Genomic DNA, 17,013 nt, shown 5'->3' with positions numbered 1-17,013 from the left:
GTGGCTGCTGCTTTAAATCGTCTCTAGGCCTGATGAACGACTGCTGCAGGCTTTAAAAATAATAACCTCCAAAGCTATAGTTCGAGTTTCACTATAATAATGGTTAAATAATAAGTAATAAATAAAGTTGTGAGCCAGGATTGATGTTTTCTTTTTTCTATTATCAGTCTAAAGCGCTGCGTTACGTTGCCCTAAAAACGTGATGAAATCAGGCCTCGCGTTTTCGCTCCTCTCCAACACTCGGATGACGCTTTTGGCTGAAATAAAAACTCGTAAATGCAAAGAAAACTAGTCAAACTGAACGAGTTCGCCCTGCATTTAACACAAGCTGCCAGGAAACGCTGACTTTATCATTCCTTTGTTGTGAATCTCGGCTTTGACCCGTCTGAAGGAGAAGCAGGGGAAGGTGAAAGACAGGTCAGCCTGTCTAACAAATGCTGAAATGTGAAGTGCAACAAAGATTTTTTAATTTCCAGATTCTATCCTAACGAATAATTCGTATTGAATCACGTGTAGATTAGAGCTTTATGAGAAAGGCTTCACTTTAAAATAAGTAAAAACAGTTCAAGTCAACTCTTCTTTTCACTGCTTTGTTTTACGCTGCGCTGTTCTTGTTTGGATCTGTGTGTGTGTCTGTCTACAGAGAAACATCTGGCTGAAATATAGTGCGATATTCAACTACACCCCTCGACCCCTCATCCACTTCTTACGTGCATGTGGTTCCTCTTATTAAAAAAGGAAAAACTGAATTTCTTTTTCAACACTGGTTCAAAACGTGCGGGATCATCAAATCTGGACCAAAACGACAGAAACACGCAGCCGAACAGGACTTTATCATTTTATCTTTTTAATTTAAAATACACTGAATCAAAGTGACAGATCCTCCATGGATTAAGAACTGATGCTCTTTTAACATCCAGCTTTTAAACGGTAGTTTTGCTCCACATACACTGGTCACATTTAGCTGGTTTTGGTTTCTTTGGAGTGAAACAACTCAGGTTCAGTCCATTCTTTAAAAAAACTTCAATTCATTTCCAAAGGGATGCTTCAGGAGGTTTTGCAGTGGCCGCCATGGCGGTTTAGTTAATGGCTGACAAGGATTTGGTAAACTCTTGCACCCTTTGAGCTGTCAGCAGCAGCAGAAATAATTGAAGTTTTTGATAAGTTTGTAAATGATTTTGTTTGACCTCGGTGGCCTCTGTAGTCTCATCTATTGACCAGTTGTTTTTTATTTGAAGCTGCTTACAGCTGTTCACAGCGTTGAGTCCTTATTTGTGACAAAGTTATCTTTGATTTTGAGCTGATACTGACTTATACTGGTTTAAGAAGACGTGTGTGTGTGTGTGTGTGTGTGTGTGTTTTGTTTTTTCTTGCTGTGAACTTGGACTGTGATGGAGGTAAGAGGACAGACTGCACTTTTTGAATCTTGAAAACTTGCTTAGACCTGGCTCATGGCTGATGTTTGCGTTTGCTGTCTTTTGCTTGTCATGCACAGCTCTGATTGTCAGGATTGCTCTGGGCAGATGGAGCCTGTAGACTTACAGTTTTTTAGGGTGGTGGTGGGGGGGCTGCAGCTGACATGGATTTTGAAACTGTTGTGTGACCAGTTTTTCTACTAAACCATGATCATAGAAAAACAACCTGAAGGAATTAATCAGAGTAAAACTCCCTCACTGACAGAAAACAGTTGAAACTGAATATAATAAAACATCCCTATGAAAACATAATATCCTATATTTCAGTGTGTGTTTGGCCACATCTCATTATTTCTGTGGTGCTGCTGCTTTTTCTTTAATCTTGACTGTAAGGGAACTGTGTAAATTGTGTTTGGCTGCTCTACAAGCAGCCTGCTGTGTGGTTGTGGGGTGCTGTGTCCTCCCGTCGTCTATATATACCCTGTAGAACCGAATTTGTGTGAGCAAACCACAGTCACAGATTCGATTCTAGGGGAGTATATGGTCGATGAACAAACTTCGATTTATTGACTTCATCAAGCCTCTGAGTGTTGGATGTGTGGTCAGATGCAGCAGAGACAGTGTTGGTTTTATGAATGAGAGTGAACCTGACAGCAGCACATATTTCAGGGGAAGGACTTTGAAGGGCTGAAGCTGAAACTCCACAGGCTTCAAGGAAATCTTATGCACAATGTTTCACATGAAAATAAACATAATTAGGAAGGAGGTTGTATTTCTCTGCGGCTCAGTATATTGGAATGAAGTGGATTTACTAAAATAAAACTAACCCACAACACTCCAGCTGCAGCTTTTTCCTCCTGTGTCTCTACATTATTGATTCCCAGAGGCGTCTGCTGCTGCTGCTACTGCTGCTGTTCACCAATAGGCTCCTGAGACAGTTTTTTTTTTTTTTTTTTTCTAAACTGATGGGAGCAGATGAAGTGATGAGATTCGTGTAACTTTTGGATGACCCCTGCTTGACAAAGACAGTGTCCATCAATTGTCCTCAGTCATTATTCGCTGCTTTTATGCCAAGGGGCTTTTTGTATCTTTTGTTGGTTTCTCTGTTGAACACCGTGCCTTCAAGTTAGACTTTAGAAACTGGTGCATTTTATATTTAAATAGATAAAAAATACTCTAGTCAACCATATAGTTTTGATTTGGATTTTGCTTCATACTTTAAAAGTTAAATATTGGAGTAAGGCTTTATAAGTGTGCACATGTTTTTTTTTTATTATTATTATTTCTCAGCTTTCCAAATGCACACGCAGATGTTTCAGCTCAATATTTTGTTTTTTTTCCACCAGGTGCTCTTTTTGATATGTCTTAACTTTGATAAAATTGCTTTTAGTTGTATGTTTACCCGTTTTTGGACCAGCATCACCTCTATTGGCCGATCTGGTCACATGGTTCGCTAACTTTATTCAGTTGACACAAAGTAGGAGGGCTTTATGGAGGGAGGAAAAAAAGACAACTCGAGAAAAATTAGTATTTTCTACCTTCAGAAATTAATGGCCATGAGTTCGTATATGGTGAACTCTAAGTATGTGGATCCCAAATTTCCTCCATGCGAGGAATATTCACAAAATAACTATATACCTGAGCAGAGCTCGGACTACTACAGTCCATCGCAGGACACAGACTTTCAGCATCCAGGGATCTACCCACGGTCCAACTACACGGAGGAGCCCTTCAGCTGCAACACTGTGCAGGACTCCACAGTGCAGCCACGGGGTCATGTGCACGAGAGATCCAGCCACCCGAGCCCTTTTAGCGCACTGACTGAGCAGGGGCCCCCGGTCCAAGTGGCCGGACCCCGGACTTGTGGGCAGCAGCAAAACACAAAGAGCCAAAATGGGATACAAGCCAAGCAGCCTGCAGTAGTTTACCCCTGGATGAAGAAAGTCCATGTAACTACAGGTAAGATTTCCCCCATTGTTTCTCTTCTTCTGCTACAGACCAGCGCAGACCTGTAGTTTCCAAACCGTTCAGTGTAATATTTATGGCACTCTTTGAAAGGCCTCGCCAATTACACAAGTCATAAATTTTTATAGCTCAGGAAATAGGCCGCTAGGTGAGCGCCTGTAAGCTCCTGAAATCACATATTGACCGGTTGTAATGGTGCTTAAATCTGCAGCAAATCTGCTCAAATTCAGTTAAAATCATCCATTATTTCCTGCTCTCGCTTCCATGTGATTTCTCTTTTCTTGAAAGTTTGAGCGCCTCGGGAAGAGAGAGACTACTGTTGTTGTATTGTTTTGCCTGCATGCTGCATTAGTCACATTTGGTGACTTTCTTCTTCTTTTTTTTTTTTTTTCTTTTGCTGTTTTCTTTCTCAACAGTGAACCCCGATTACACAGGATCGGAGCCCAAACGGTCCAGAACAGCTTACACCCGGCAGCAGGTTTTGGAACTTGAAAAGGAGTTTCATTTTAACAGGTACCTGACCAGGCGGCGGCGGATTGAGATTGCACACACTCTTTGTCTGTCCGAAAGGCAGATCAAAATCTGGTTTCAGAATAGACGGATGAAATGGAAGAAAGATCACAAACTGCCCAACACCAAGGGCAGATCTGCACCAGCCTCCAGCAATCTGCAGAGCATTCAGAAGGATAACCAGACTGATATCACAGCATTATAAAGCAGGATTGTGTCATAGCCTCAGACATTAACTGTACATACACAGAGGTTGTATCTGACTGTTGCATGGACTCATGTCGTTTTTTAGATTATTATTATTTTTTATTATTATTTAACTAAAATGACCCCAGCAGTGTTGACTCAACAGTGAGTCGTTTGAACTGAGAGGGTGTAGAAAGTTGAACCTTTTCGTTCTTTCATTTGCTCAAAGACACAAAAACAACGCAGCAACAACAACAACAAAAAAAAATCTTCCCATCTCTCTCTCTCTGTGTTTTTTTGTTTTTTGTTTTTTTTTTCTGAGCCCCCTTTTTTTCACCCCTGAGGACATTTAATGAGCAACCTCGGCTACATTCATGGATTTAAACAAAGTGTCCCTGCTCTTCTCACGTGGATTCACGCTGGTTTAATGATTTAAATCTCTTTATTCCGAACTGAGAAGCCCCCCGTTCAAATTACGCACAGACAAAGATGATTCCAGCCTTTCGCCTATTGAAACTTCCTATTAAACGCACAAAATATATAACTATTATATACTTGAAGCAGATAATTTGTACAGAGCACGCCAAAAAAAAGCAAAAACAAAAAAAAAAACAACCTACTTTGGTAATTTGTAATTTGTAAAATCCCGCTGACTGTTTCAGTTCCACGTTTCTTTGTGACTTGTATGTTTTTTAACTTATTTTGTACAATAAAGCTTTGAAATCTTCTTAGACTAAATATTGTTCCCAAAAGCAAGACATTCCTGTGTGCACACTACTCTGAGTGCCCTTATAAATCTCTCCTGACGTCTTTGTAAACAGTGTACATTTTCAGAGGCTCTCCCATGCCATTTGAAACTCGTATATGAAAGATCATTTGTTCCTGCATGGCATCAAATTGATATTGGATGTTTCTCATCGGAAACAATCAAATCCTGAATATTAAGGAGTATAGTTGTTTATTTTTCTCTGTAATTATTTTCACGTCATTATTTATTTGCTTAAAAACGTGTAAATTTTACGTATAGCACACGTATTTTAATTATTCGTTACACTTTTTTATTAATCTAAAATATGTTGGAACGATTGTGCATCATTCGCATGGCTTTACGCAAAGTTTTAGTCTTAGTTAATGTGGGAATCTAAAGAGTTTTTCTATTTCCACCCAACCTAAACCGAGGGGGGCTTTCACGTCACGTTTCAAGACAGATATTTCTTGTTTTATACCGTCATTGTCTTCAGACAAAAAAGGCCAGGAGCTCTCCCAGTACGAGGAGCTCTTCTCTCTGAAGTCTTTCGCGATGAGAGAGTTGAAAAGGTATTTTCAGCCGAAGGTCGACAAAGCAGCAGTGGCAGGTTCATCCAGGGGACACATTTCAGCCGCAAGGACTGACCCCAACACCCCTGACCCGCCGGACAAGCAGCATTTTCTCTCCCAGGCGCTCTTCGCTTTAGTTTTGTTGAGTTGTTTCTTCACACAAAGCGTCCAAAGTAAGAGTCAGTGCTTGAATGCCATACTTCTACACGTCCTAACAATATTTATATCAGATCAGACGCAGCCCCCAAAAGGTTCTGAGTTGTGCATTTGTCTCATGCCAATATGCAATCTCTTTGCTTTTTATTTTTGTACATGATTTCTACCATGTATTGTTCATTGAGATGTGAGAAGTATATTGGAAAAATAAAGATTTCTACTGATTATGCATTTAAATGAAAACGATCAGTTGTGCGGAGATTTTTATTTTCTCTACTCGGAAAATATTTGGACTTAGAGGAAATTAGTTTTCCCGGATCCACTGAGATTTACAGAATTTTCATGACTGCTAAAAACTGGATTTTATTTTATTACGTTTAAAAATCTGTTACTCATTCACGCCATTTGCAGACTGGTCATTTTTAGTGGAATCAGTCTTTTCTCATGGTAACAAGCATGTGGAGCCATATGGACCCCCCTGCCCCCGTTTACTAAACATACACAAATGCTCCAAATGTGCACTGCATGGGCAAACTGAGCCTCTTCTCCTATCCGAAATGTAAAAGTCTGTTTTTTTCATTAGTTCCCAATCAATCTAGCCAACCTTTAAAACGATAAAGGGGGACTTCTTTCTCTGCTGTATCTTCATTTTCACTCGCTACCTTTTGTCCAAAGGAGCGCACGCTTTGCGCACAAGCATCCTTGTAGACAAAAAAATATTTTCAATGTCACTTTCTTCAATAAAAACTCCATTTTGATTTCTACGAAACGTTTCCTTAACTTTTTACTAAAATTTGCAAAGATAAAAAAATGCTCTTTATTGTAAAACAGAAGCTCAAACTAAGTTTCTTGGCTTCGTAAGACGCAAGCTGACAAAAACTTTCCTCAGAGGCGATGGTGCTGGTCCAAAACCAGAGTTATGACTCTACTGGTGATAACCCACTGCAACAGTGACCTCCGACCCTCCGCAGTACAGAGTCAGTTCTGATCCAAAGTAAAGAAGCCTTAAACGGACATGTGGCCAGACAATCTGCAGCAGTGTTCCCAGCCCCAGTGACCACTGTCTGATCCCCAGTGACCACTGACCACATGCCGGCCTGCAGGCTGCACAGTCGCTTACATGTTTATGTGTGTGTGTGTGTGTGTGTGTGTGTGTGTAAAACATAAGAGTGGCTGTCATATGGATTCAGAGAGACGCTGAGACTAAGTGATGCTACCAATCCAGCATCCTGCCATGAATGATCTGCACATAGATGCTGAAGACAGGATGAGAAAGGGAGGGGGGGTGGGGGGGGGAGAGTTGGTGGTGGTGGTGTGTGTGTTGGGGGTGGGGGGGGGGGGGGTGGGTGGATTATATCTGATATACATTACAAGTCTTTTTAGGGTAGTATAGGTGCTCTCCTCTATTAGTTATTTAAGAGTAATTCAATATAAAACCTACGTGTTGTGGACTCCTGGCCTAAAAAGCACGAAAACAAATCATAATACAGTTTCCCCAGCAATTATCAGGTCAGAACAGCCTACTACAACGTGCAGCGTGGAGCCACACTGACCTACATGTCTGAACAGCAATAAATGGGAGCCAAAGGCAGTGCCATTTTCAATGACACTGCACCCAGTGCAGGAATACAACGTCGTTGCTCTCCATCCGGCCATATTTGATTTCCAGCTGTTTTCGCAGAAGCCTCTCCGAGCCAGACAACCCCCCTAAGATATATTAAAGTGCGCTGTCTGCATTCAGAGATATAATCCAGAGACTATACCACTCCGCTCTCTATTCTCGACCACGTGATTGTCTAAATAATTAATGCAGCACGTCCCCCTAGAAACACGGCGTCGTCATTAATCGCAAGGACTCTATCAGACTTGAAAACTGAAGAGATCCCCCAAGAAAATAATATCCGATACCCGGCGCAACCGTAGCCCCGCACTTTAGCAACACATCCGAACCGATGGATGCTTGGGTAGGTAAATATTTCAGCATTTTTCATGTTGCCCGAGCTGGTAAATGACGAGATCAAATGTCGGGATATTTGATAAATTGCTCCCTTTGATGTGTGCGCTCGGAGCTGATTTGTACAGGCTGTGGCTGGGCGCTGTGTGCATGTCTTTTATTTAGAAGTGATGGTAGAATTGGGGAGTTAGCTGTTTGTGCGTGTATCTTGAGAGGAATTGATGGGATAAATCGTAAAAACTAAGGAGCACTGACATGTATTTATGGATGCTCGCTCTGAATAAATGCTCTTTCGGACACATAGCTCAACGTGGCCCCTCCACAGGACGCAGCGATTCTTTATTCAGTCTATTTCAGATTTTTAGACCAAAAGAAAAAAACAACAATAACAACAACAAAAAACAATTATTTAGTAAAGACTGAACACTTGAATTGAAAGTGATTGTGTCTTGTTTGGAGGTTTCCCATAAGATAAATAACATAAGATAAATGACAGATTATTCTCTTTCCTCTCTGCTTTGTAGGACAATCTATTGCTACTGTTTTTATTTTTAGCGGGGGGGGGGGGATCATCTCGTTTTGATTTCTTAGAAGTCGTGGAAGTTTGGGCAGGCTGACAGTTCTGCCTCCTTGTAAATCATTCTCAGTAATTCCTGAAAGGGTGCGAGGCTGCTGGGGGCCGGGCGAAAACTGTAAATCTTTCACTTTTATTACCCTCTGAACATATGCTGCGACGCTACCAGTCCTGCAGCCCCTTCTTCTTCTCCTTCTTCTTATTCTTCTTCTCAGCAAAGGTAACCCACCGCTGAACCAGCCGACGGTGTCTGCGGCTCCAAATCTTCCTCTTCCAGTCCGTTCTGTCCCTTTTCTACCATCTTTGGGCTATTTTGCTGCTCGTGAAGCCGCTCAGCTGCGTTTTGATTTATATTTTCCTCTGTGATAGATAGTGAAAATAATGCAGGAGAAGACAGGGCTCTCACGCTTTGTTTTCCAGCAGTGTGTGAAGACAGACACCACAAACAAAAGATGGTAATGTGGTTTATTTGAATACAATCCAGCCCCAGTTGGAGGAAAAAGCCCACATGTCATTTATTTCATAAATCATTTTTTAAAATGCACATCCCACACCATTGCAGTTATTGGGCGACAGAACATCGACAGATGGTATTATTTTATTGGCCTGCAATATTATACAAAATGCTTGTATGCAGCGCGTTATGGGTCCACTTTATAGATTGTATTGTGGAAATTCCTTTTGGTTTCTAATTGTGGGAAAACATATTTCCAAATATCTTACCAGAAAAAGCTGCTGGGACATAAAAATGCACAGATCATTTTACGCAAACATCCACTAAACTACATTCTGTAGCTATAATGCAGGAATAGAGCAGGAGACCGTGCAAAGGTGCATTATTAATACCTCAAACTATACCATATCAGCCCCATTGTTTAAACACAGGAGATGTAACGCTCGCATTTCAGTGGGATATGAGGAGAAATAGGCAGTGGAACATTTTCACACAGTTCAGATGAGGAAATAAACGCCACCCTTTATCAAAATGGATTGGTGAGGTAAGGCTTGGTTGAAGAAGAGAACAATCACGTGAACAAATATGCTTGTATCTTAAGGCAGCGCCTTTATTTGTCACCATAAAGCTTCCGAAACACCCCAAAAAAAAAATCCTAATGTTAGCTCCAAATCTGCACAGGCCTATCCGTTTCTGAATTGCTGTATATTTCAATGGTGATTGATTACCAGGGATTTTTTTTTTTCTGGAATAAGGATACCTTGTTCGCTTTTTATTGGTAGTTGAATGCGAGTCCTTCCATTCTTTCGGGAATACTGTCTCCATTGGTATATGGAAATGTCTGAAAAACAGCAAGATCAGGTTTAGGACAGCATTGTCTACAGACTAAAGGTGAAGGATTTATTCTAGTGACTGTGTGGAAGGGAACTGAGACTGAGAGGGGAGCTGGTTTATGATGAATTGATTCACAGGTAAGCAACTGCGAGGCAGAAAGCAACCTTTAACCACGGGTTAATATAATGCAAGAAATATGTATGATTTATTCCATTCAAGGAGGTGATGCTTGTTAATGTCGCCCTCGCTGGCGACAGCGCGGGCACTGGAGCCCACAGCTCCCTATTTAATTGCAGATTCATAATTTTTTTTTTTTTCCTCCTTTTCTTTTTTCGCGTTCAAATATTATCGACAGATTGAGTCAGAGCTGCTCTGCGCATTTCAGTTGATTTCACGTTTCGATGAAAAGCGGTTCAGAGGAGGAAGAAGAAGAAGAAGAAGAAGAAGAAGAAGTAGGAGAGTAACTTTTCTTTTTGACTCTTGGATCGTAAATCACATTAATTTGTTGTCTTATCGTCACTGTGGCGTTTTCCGTGATTTATGTGGTTTCAGCTATATGGCTTTGTTAACCTGTAACGTCATATTATACATTAATTCATATTGGATGTTTTCAAGGATTAACGGACTGGATATTCAACAAGGACAAAGGCAAATACCTGTGTTTTGTTACTGTTTGGATGCTTCTCTGGTCAACTTGTATTTGCTCAATTGTGGCTCATGTGAATTATTTTATATTTTTATTTTGTTGTCAACAGCTTGGCAATTGGTTTCCAATGAGTTCAGCCTTTATTCATCTGGACTTCAATCTTTCCAAACGCACACATTAAATGTGCACATTTTACAATTTGGCTGCTGGATTTCTACTGAAATCGGCTCAATCCGCATTATGGATGAAACCATTTTGGTGCAGAAAGAAATGTTTGATTTTGCTGCAAACGCGTAGGTTTGAACAACCAGATCGTGCGTTTTACCACAACAGCAGCAGCATTTTGTTTGTTTAGGGACTATTATTAGCTGTTAGTGTGTCTTAGATGTAACAAACATTTTCCAACGATACCATCACTCCCTCTCCGAGCTGTTTAACTTAAAGTATTAGTAAAATCTCAAGTGATAAGCAGGACAAACGACTAAGGGAGATAATAACACTCCACAGTGACTCGGACCTATTGTGTGAACCAAACTTACCGTAACAACGCGTAGGCGAAAAACACTGTTGTCTGAAAAGAGGAGCATGTCTGCTACTAGTAGCCCAGTGTGTTCAAAAGCACTTGAGGCACAGATTATCGACCAGTTTTACCAAATATTCCGCATCCAAGGAATCTGAAATATCCATCCCATTTTAAAGTTATTATCCAGATAACGCGCTGCAGAAGATTTGGGGGAGATGCTTCAACACGCACGGGAATAAAAACGATTCACTGAAAATGTCTCAGGTTGAAATTCTACTTTCTCGTGGTCGGTTCGAGCATCTTCTCATCTGTTTCGGTCACCGCCGAAAAGCTGCTTTGAATTTAGTTGAGACTTGTGTCTACTTGAAGCCAAAGTGCTCGTTGTTCATTAAACTTTGACTTAATGCTGGGCGACCCAAAGGTCACCAAAAAAAGCTTATGACTGCTAAATATTTGGCCTGGCTTTGTTAAAAAGTGCACATGTAGGACTTTTCACTCTGAAGACACTGAAGGAAGAAACTAAAAAAAAAAAAAAAATCATGTGATAATTGTAGTGACCATTCTCAGTATGTTGATATGCAAGTGACCAAAATTAACAATTAGAAGAAAATCGTTTCAATATCTGTTGTTTTTTACTTGAGTTTTTATATTTAAATTTGGCCTTCTAATACATTTTTTTGCTTATTTTTCCAAAAAGGTGTGAAAATAATTGGGCCTTGTGTTAATCTTTATTTTTTTATGAACCCAATTTAAGGGCCACACGTTCCTGCGATTTAAAAAAAAAAAAAATCAAACATCTACAGTAAGGAGACATTTTGAAATGTCATTTTATTTCTCTTCCAGGTCGAGGTGAGAGCAGAGATGAATGCGTGAGGAATATAAAACACATCCGCGCAGATTTCGGTGAGTAACATTTCCATGAATGAAGAGACTGGACAACACAGCCGCCTGCTAACCAGGTGAAAGGATGATTTGTTATTAGGCCGTACATTAACGCGCTCAGTGTTTCACAGGAGGCTTAAATCACGGAAACAGACATGAGGAATGACTTTAACTGAGCCTGTACGTGTAATTACTTAGGGCAGAGTCCCATTTCAATAAGTTATTTTCTTCGTGCCGCCTGCGCAGAACCTAATGGGCTAAACACTGCTTTTTCTTTTTCTTTTTCTTTTTTTTGCAATGAATGAAAATAGGAAAAATACAAAATGCACGTTGGCATTATTTACACCTTCTACTTAAAGATAAACATGCAAAATATAAAACGTAAAATCAGGAAGAATTTCACCACTCCATCCCTCGATTTCCATATTTTACCCAGGTTATCAGGCGCGCCTTAGCCAATATTCCCTGGTTCTTTTTAACCGGTTAAACAGCTCCAGTCTTTCACCTCGATGTTTGGCTGCAGACTGGCGCTGAATGAATGGAGGCATCATTTATAAACCGAGCCTCTATATGGCAGAAGTCGCCGAGTATGAAATTCTTTCCCTTGCCTTCCTCCTACGCTTAGTTTTACACTTCTGAGGGCTGCGAGTCTTGAGGAGTGTTTTGCTTTTCATTCCTCTCTGAGGCCGTTTACAACCATAACATTTGCGGTCATAAATTTTGCCGCGGTCCACACTGACAGGTGCAATTGTTATGCACGGCGCAGACTGCACCTCCTCAAGCCACCAACATACAGTACAGGGCCTTTGATATTTGTGTTTAGGCTTAGTTAAAATGCAGCCATTCTTTTCTCTGGGCTTGGTGAAAAACTAAAAAGTATCACAAACACCTTCCAAGATATTTGACATTTTATTCTCTGAAACACTTTTGGAAACAATTAAAGGTAAGTTCTGAATAAATGAGAGAGAAAAAGAAAACCGAGCATCCTGCCAGAATGTAGTAAGAGACAGAGGCGAGTGTAAAGTCTAATGAAATATCATATATAACCCCCACCCCCACCCACTCTTAGGCTCTCTCTCTCTCTCAGTATATCTCAATATCTCATATATATATATATATATATATATATATATATATATATATATATATATATATATATATATATATATATATATATATATATATATATACACACACACACACACAAAAAAAAAAAACACAGCCATCATCCACCATATTTTACATTAACACCAACAAACAGTGGAGGACTGGAGCGTTGAGCATCTTGTGCGCGTAAACATGTGTTCAAACTGCATGTGCGCGGACCTGGTGGGCTATATTTCTGCTGCAGGGAACAATGCATGACGGGCTTTGTCAGGCCTTGTGATTAGTGAAAAGGGTATTGTGTGTATGTGTGTCAAATGCTGATTCAACTGATTTCTGAGGGACTCCCAAAGCCTCCCAGAGGGTCCTTTTAGCTCAAGTTAAACTTTAACTGTTTTGTGCCAGTCGAACGGAGGGTTTGTATCTGGAGCTGCATGGAAGATGTGTCCCTGCTGCAGACAATGTAGAGACAGTTGGTCATGTCTGATTTAATATCTGTTGTAGCCTATAGCAACCCGAGGCTGGGCCGAGCAGGATGAAATGGTTAACTTAAGCCCGGTTGGAGTGATGCTAAAAAAGATGTGGCTACACTGCGCAAAGGCCTTAATCATGTGTGTTTAGATGAGTCTGATATATTTTCTCTTTATAGGTCACAGACTGGAGCAACGGTGGGAAACACCAATCACGTGAACAAACAACACCCATGCCATTGGATAGAGTTTCACTGGCTTATTGGCTTTGAACCCACAAAATGCAGAAAGCAACATACTACGATAACTCTGGACTTTTTGGAGGCTACACTTATCCCAAACCTGACTCTTATAACTATGGCCCCGCACATCAGTCCTACCCCGCTTCTAACATTGAGAATGACTACCAGGGCTCAGTGTGTCCAATCCAGACCTCTGGTGTAAGGCCACCAAACCTCAAAGACAGTGATTTGAACGGAGAGTGCATGCGCCAAAGCAGCAGTCAAAGCAATGGCAGTAGTCAAGCCACGAGTATTGGGGAGCAGCAGGCACCTCCACTGTCCGCATCCTCTCCCACCTCCAACAGCTCTTCGTCCCAAAAGAAGAAACCACCGTCCAGTAGCGCTTCCAGTACTGCCACACCAGCCCTAACGAAGCAGATATTCCCGTGGATGAAGGAGACCCGACAGAACTCAAAGCAGAAGAGCAACAACTGCCCCGCTGCAGGTAGAGATCATGATGGAAAATGTGTGAATGTATGAGGGGAGGGAAACAGTGAGGGGTGAAAAATGGGCCTTGTTGTGCTTACAGTTTGTGAATTGGTATTAATGTGGCTCAATAAGACGCGCAATAAGATTCACATTTGTTCATTTACAGGTGGTGAGGTGAGTGATGAGAAGAGCCCACCAGGACCAGCCTCCAAACGGGTCAGAACCGCTTACACCAGCGCGCAACTTGTGGAGCTGGAGAAGGAGTTTCACTTTAATCGCTATCTTTGTCGCCCTCGGAGAGTGGAAATGGCCAATCTGTTGAATCTGACCGAGCGCCAAATCAAGATCTGGTTTCAAAACAGGAGGATGAAATACAAAAAGGACCAGAAGTCGAAAGGGCTCGCTCACTCTCCCTTGGGACACTCCCCAGATAGAAGCCCGCCGCTGAGTGGCCCAAATCACATTGGATACTCTGGCCAGCTCCAAAACGTGAACAGCCTCAGTTATGACGCGCCCTCGCCCCCGTCGTTCGCCAAACCCCAGCAAAACATGTACGGCTTGGCCGCGTACACGGCGCCATTGGGTGGCTGCATCCCACAACAGAAGAGGTACCCGGGCTCCGAGTACGAACACCACGGCATGCAGAACAACGGCAGCTTTGCCAACGCCAATTTGCAAGGCAGCCCCGTTTATGTGGGGGGGAATTTTGTTGATTCCATGCCAGCCGCGGGCCCAATGTTCAACCTCGGCCATCTTCCCCACCCTTCATCCACCAGTGTGGACTACAGCTGTGCCGCTCAGATCCCAGGAAACCACCACCATGGACCCTGTGATCCCCATCCCACATACACAGACCTCACTTCTCATCAAGCGTCTCAGGGAAGGATTCAGGAAGCGCCTAAACTCACACATTTGTAATATGTGGTTTTTCCGTGCGTGTGCGCGTGCGCGTGCGTATGTACGTACGTATGTATGTCTGTCTGTATGTATGTATGCGTGCCCAAATTACGTTGCGCTCTTTTTATTACCTCACTAGTCTAATAACTACACTCCAAGCGAGTCGTGTGTATTATTACAGTATTATTGATATTACTATTAATGCTATTGTGTAATTATTTTCTAAATGATACAGCTTTGTCCATTTCTCTTGAATATTTGAGGATGCGCAGAGGCAGACTAGCCCGGTTGTAAGTTGTTCCTTCTTCTTCTTCTTTTTTTTTTTTTTTTTTTTGTTTTTCTCAAGTGCAATGCGCAATTGTTGACTGAATATTTCACGCCGTTACTTGAAGGTAAGTCTTGTAGATCACGAAAGTAGAAGCTCATTTTTAGAGAGAAGGACTTTTAGGGAATTATTCGTCTGTTCGTCAGAATCTCATTTTCCTCATGGGCATCCTATTTATTTATTTTTTACTATGTTGCATAATCTTTTGTACTAGCATTTAGCCTATTTATTATTTAATTACTTTTGTATTGCACATTATTTATCGTTCTTATTTATCGTTTCTATGCGAGTATTTAGTGTGGAAGTGTGTTTTTTTTTTTGTTTTTTTTTTTTGTAAGATTGGACAGATCAGTGCACTTGTAAGTGTTGGCAAAACAGGGTTTGGAAAATGCTATGACTCGCAGTGTAATGTTGAAAAGGAGTATTTCTATTTGTAAATCTGGGATAAATGGGACGTTTTGTAGTGTATAAACACCACTACATGTCCATGGTTAATCTTGTGTCAAAACTTAAGCAAACGTAGACTATCGAAATATCAAATATTATACACACCAGCATGTCATTTTGTGTAGTCCATTGCTATTTCTTATTTTTCTTCCATTGTTATTTCGTTCAGTTGGATATCCATAAATTTATGAAACCCTGATGATATTGAAATGTTATATTTTATTGTGTTTAACATTTTGTAAATAAAGTGCTCAAACTTGTCTTATTTTATTACATTTTGTAGATTTTGTAACAGCCCCACAGCAGGATCTCCGCTTCTCTGATTATTTTTTATTTTTTCCTGTAATTGCTGCTCCCATGAAACATGTCAAGTAGCATTACAGAGGACGCCTATTGACTCCCAGCTCTACTGTACAGTCCAAACAGAGAGAGCAAATCAATAATTAGACACCAGGATATCTAAAGCTCGTCAGACGGCTCTATGCTTCCAATGCAAAGTGCATTTCGACTCTGGAGATTATTGATGGTTTATTGATATGAGGGAAGTGAGTGTATGGGCTTATTGCATCTTCCACATGTCATATCATTTTTCCAGACTTGGCCACATGATTACCTTCCTATCTGCTGGGACAAAAGAATACGCTCCATCTTCCTATAGACCAAACCCCAATCACTGGCTGTCTAATTGTATACAACGAGACAGGTTTTCAAAAATAATTTCACATAAATCGGAGCAGTGGATGTATAAACAATGCGTCTAGTCATTGATGAGTATGGCAGAGTGGATGAGAGACAATAAAACCAAAAAGAAGTAAAACGAAAACATGGTGTTTCTTTGACATTGGAAATGATGCAACGATAGATGCCCCTGTGTCCGCGCATGTGTGTGTGTGTGTCTGTGTGTGTGTGTGTGTGTGTGAAAGAGAGAGAGCGCGCAGTTCATCCTTTATTGCTCCTGGAGAGCCATTTCAAAGCTCATTAATCAAAAACTCGTCGCTTTCAGACTCCTCGCTGATCCCTCCTCCTCATGAACAAAGCATTTGCATACCAAATCCAAGTAACACATTTCAAACAGAGCACCCCGATCTTTAATGGTGGGAGAGAGAGAGAGAGAGAGAGAGAGAGAGACAGAGAGAGAGAAACTACTGTGTTCACATTTTCTGAAATGATATATCCTCAGATTTAGGAGCGCATCAAACCAAATGATAATCACAAGCTTTAAATCCGCGGAGGTCCCACAGTCACAGTGGTCCCACTAAGTTTAAGCCAGTGAACTGAACGTGACTCGGTGTGCAGGTGGTATCACGGTTCCTTTAAAAACAGCCTTTTCATTTTATTTATTGGTATTTACAATAAAAATCCATCGTGGTGTTGGCTATGAGCTGCTGCATTAGGCCACAAATCATCTCAGTGTTCAGTGGATGGCGGCCATTTTAACCCTGGGTGAGCTCTTTCTTCATCTCCCCCACTGCTGCATCCTGCACCCTGCAAGTCACTTATTGAGCCTTAAAATTGCGCTTACAAAATATATATGTTTTAGATTTGAACGAAAAACTCGTCCTCACCAAAAAAAAAAAAAAAAAAAAAATCAAAAAAGCAATTGAATAGTTCTTTGTAATCAAAAATTATTTTCTGTCATGTTGC

At 41.1% G+C, this 17,013-nt stretch overlaps 2 protein-coding genes across 2 annotated transcripts; both read left to right on the top strand.

Annotated features, from left to right (window-relative positions):
- The first annotated feature begins 1,973 nt into the window (after positions 1 to 1,973).
- On the top strand, positions 1,974 to 5,734 carry hoxd4a (homeobox D4a). Its single transcript, XM_026377346.1, has 2 exons — positions 1,974 to 3,374; positions 3,797 to 5,734. The coding sequence occupies exons 1-2, from the start codon at positions 2,906 to 2,908 to the stop codon at positions 4,093 to 4,095; spliced, it is 768 nt and encodes a 255-aa protein (XP_026233131.1). The 5' UTR covers positions 1,974 to 2,905; the 3' UTR covers positions 4,096 to 5,734.
- Positions 5,735 to 7,266: 1,532 nt separating this feature from the next.
- hoxd3a (homeobox D3a) lies at positions 7,267 to 14,716 on the top strand. The gene is made up of 4 exons (XM_026377345.1): positions 7,267 to 7,513; positions 11,378 to 11,437; positions 13,170 to 13,716; positions 13,867 to 14,716. Exons 3-4 carry the CDS (start codon positions 13,272 to 13,274, stop codon positions 14,616 to 14,618), a joined length of 1,197 nt encoding a protein of 398 aa, XP_026233130.1. The 5' UTR covers positions 7,267 to 7,513; positions 11,378 to 11,437; positions 13,170 to 13,271; the 3' UTR covers positions 14,619 to 14,716.
- The last annotated feature ends 2,297 nt before the right edge of the window (positions 14,717 to 17,013 follow it).

The sequence above is a fragment of the Anabas testudineus genome, chromosome 21 (genome assembly GCF_900324465.2).
Source record: "Anabas testudineus chromosome 21, fAnaTes1.2, whole genome shotgun sequence".
In the NCBI taxonomy this organism is placed as follows: Eukaryota; Metazoa; Chordata; class Actinopteri; order Anabantiformes; family Anabantidae; genus Anabas; species Anabas testudineus.
This window is presented reverse-complemented; position numbering and strand designations above follow the sequence as displayed.

What these genes read in the sequence shown, in the direction of transcription:
- hoxd4a (XM_026377346.1), top strand. Translation starts at nt 2,906, where the DNA reads ATGGAGGGAGGAAAAAAAGACAACTCGAGAAAAATTAGTATTTTCTAC. An exon ending in GAAAGTCCATGTAACTACAG is followed by an intron (nt 3,375 to 3,796) that starts GTAAGATTTCCC and finishes CTTTCTCAACAG; the next exon opens with TGAACCCCGATTACACAGGA.
- hoxd3a (XM_026377345.1), top strand. Translation starts at nt 13,272, where the DNA reads ATGCAGAAAGCAACATACTACGATAACTCTGGACTTTTTGGAGGCTAC. An exon ending in CAACAACTGCCCCGCTGCAG is followed by an intron (nt 13,717 to 13,866) that starts GTAGAGATCATG and finishes GTTCATTTACAG; the next exon opens with GTGGTGAGGTGAGTGATGAG.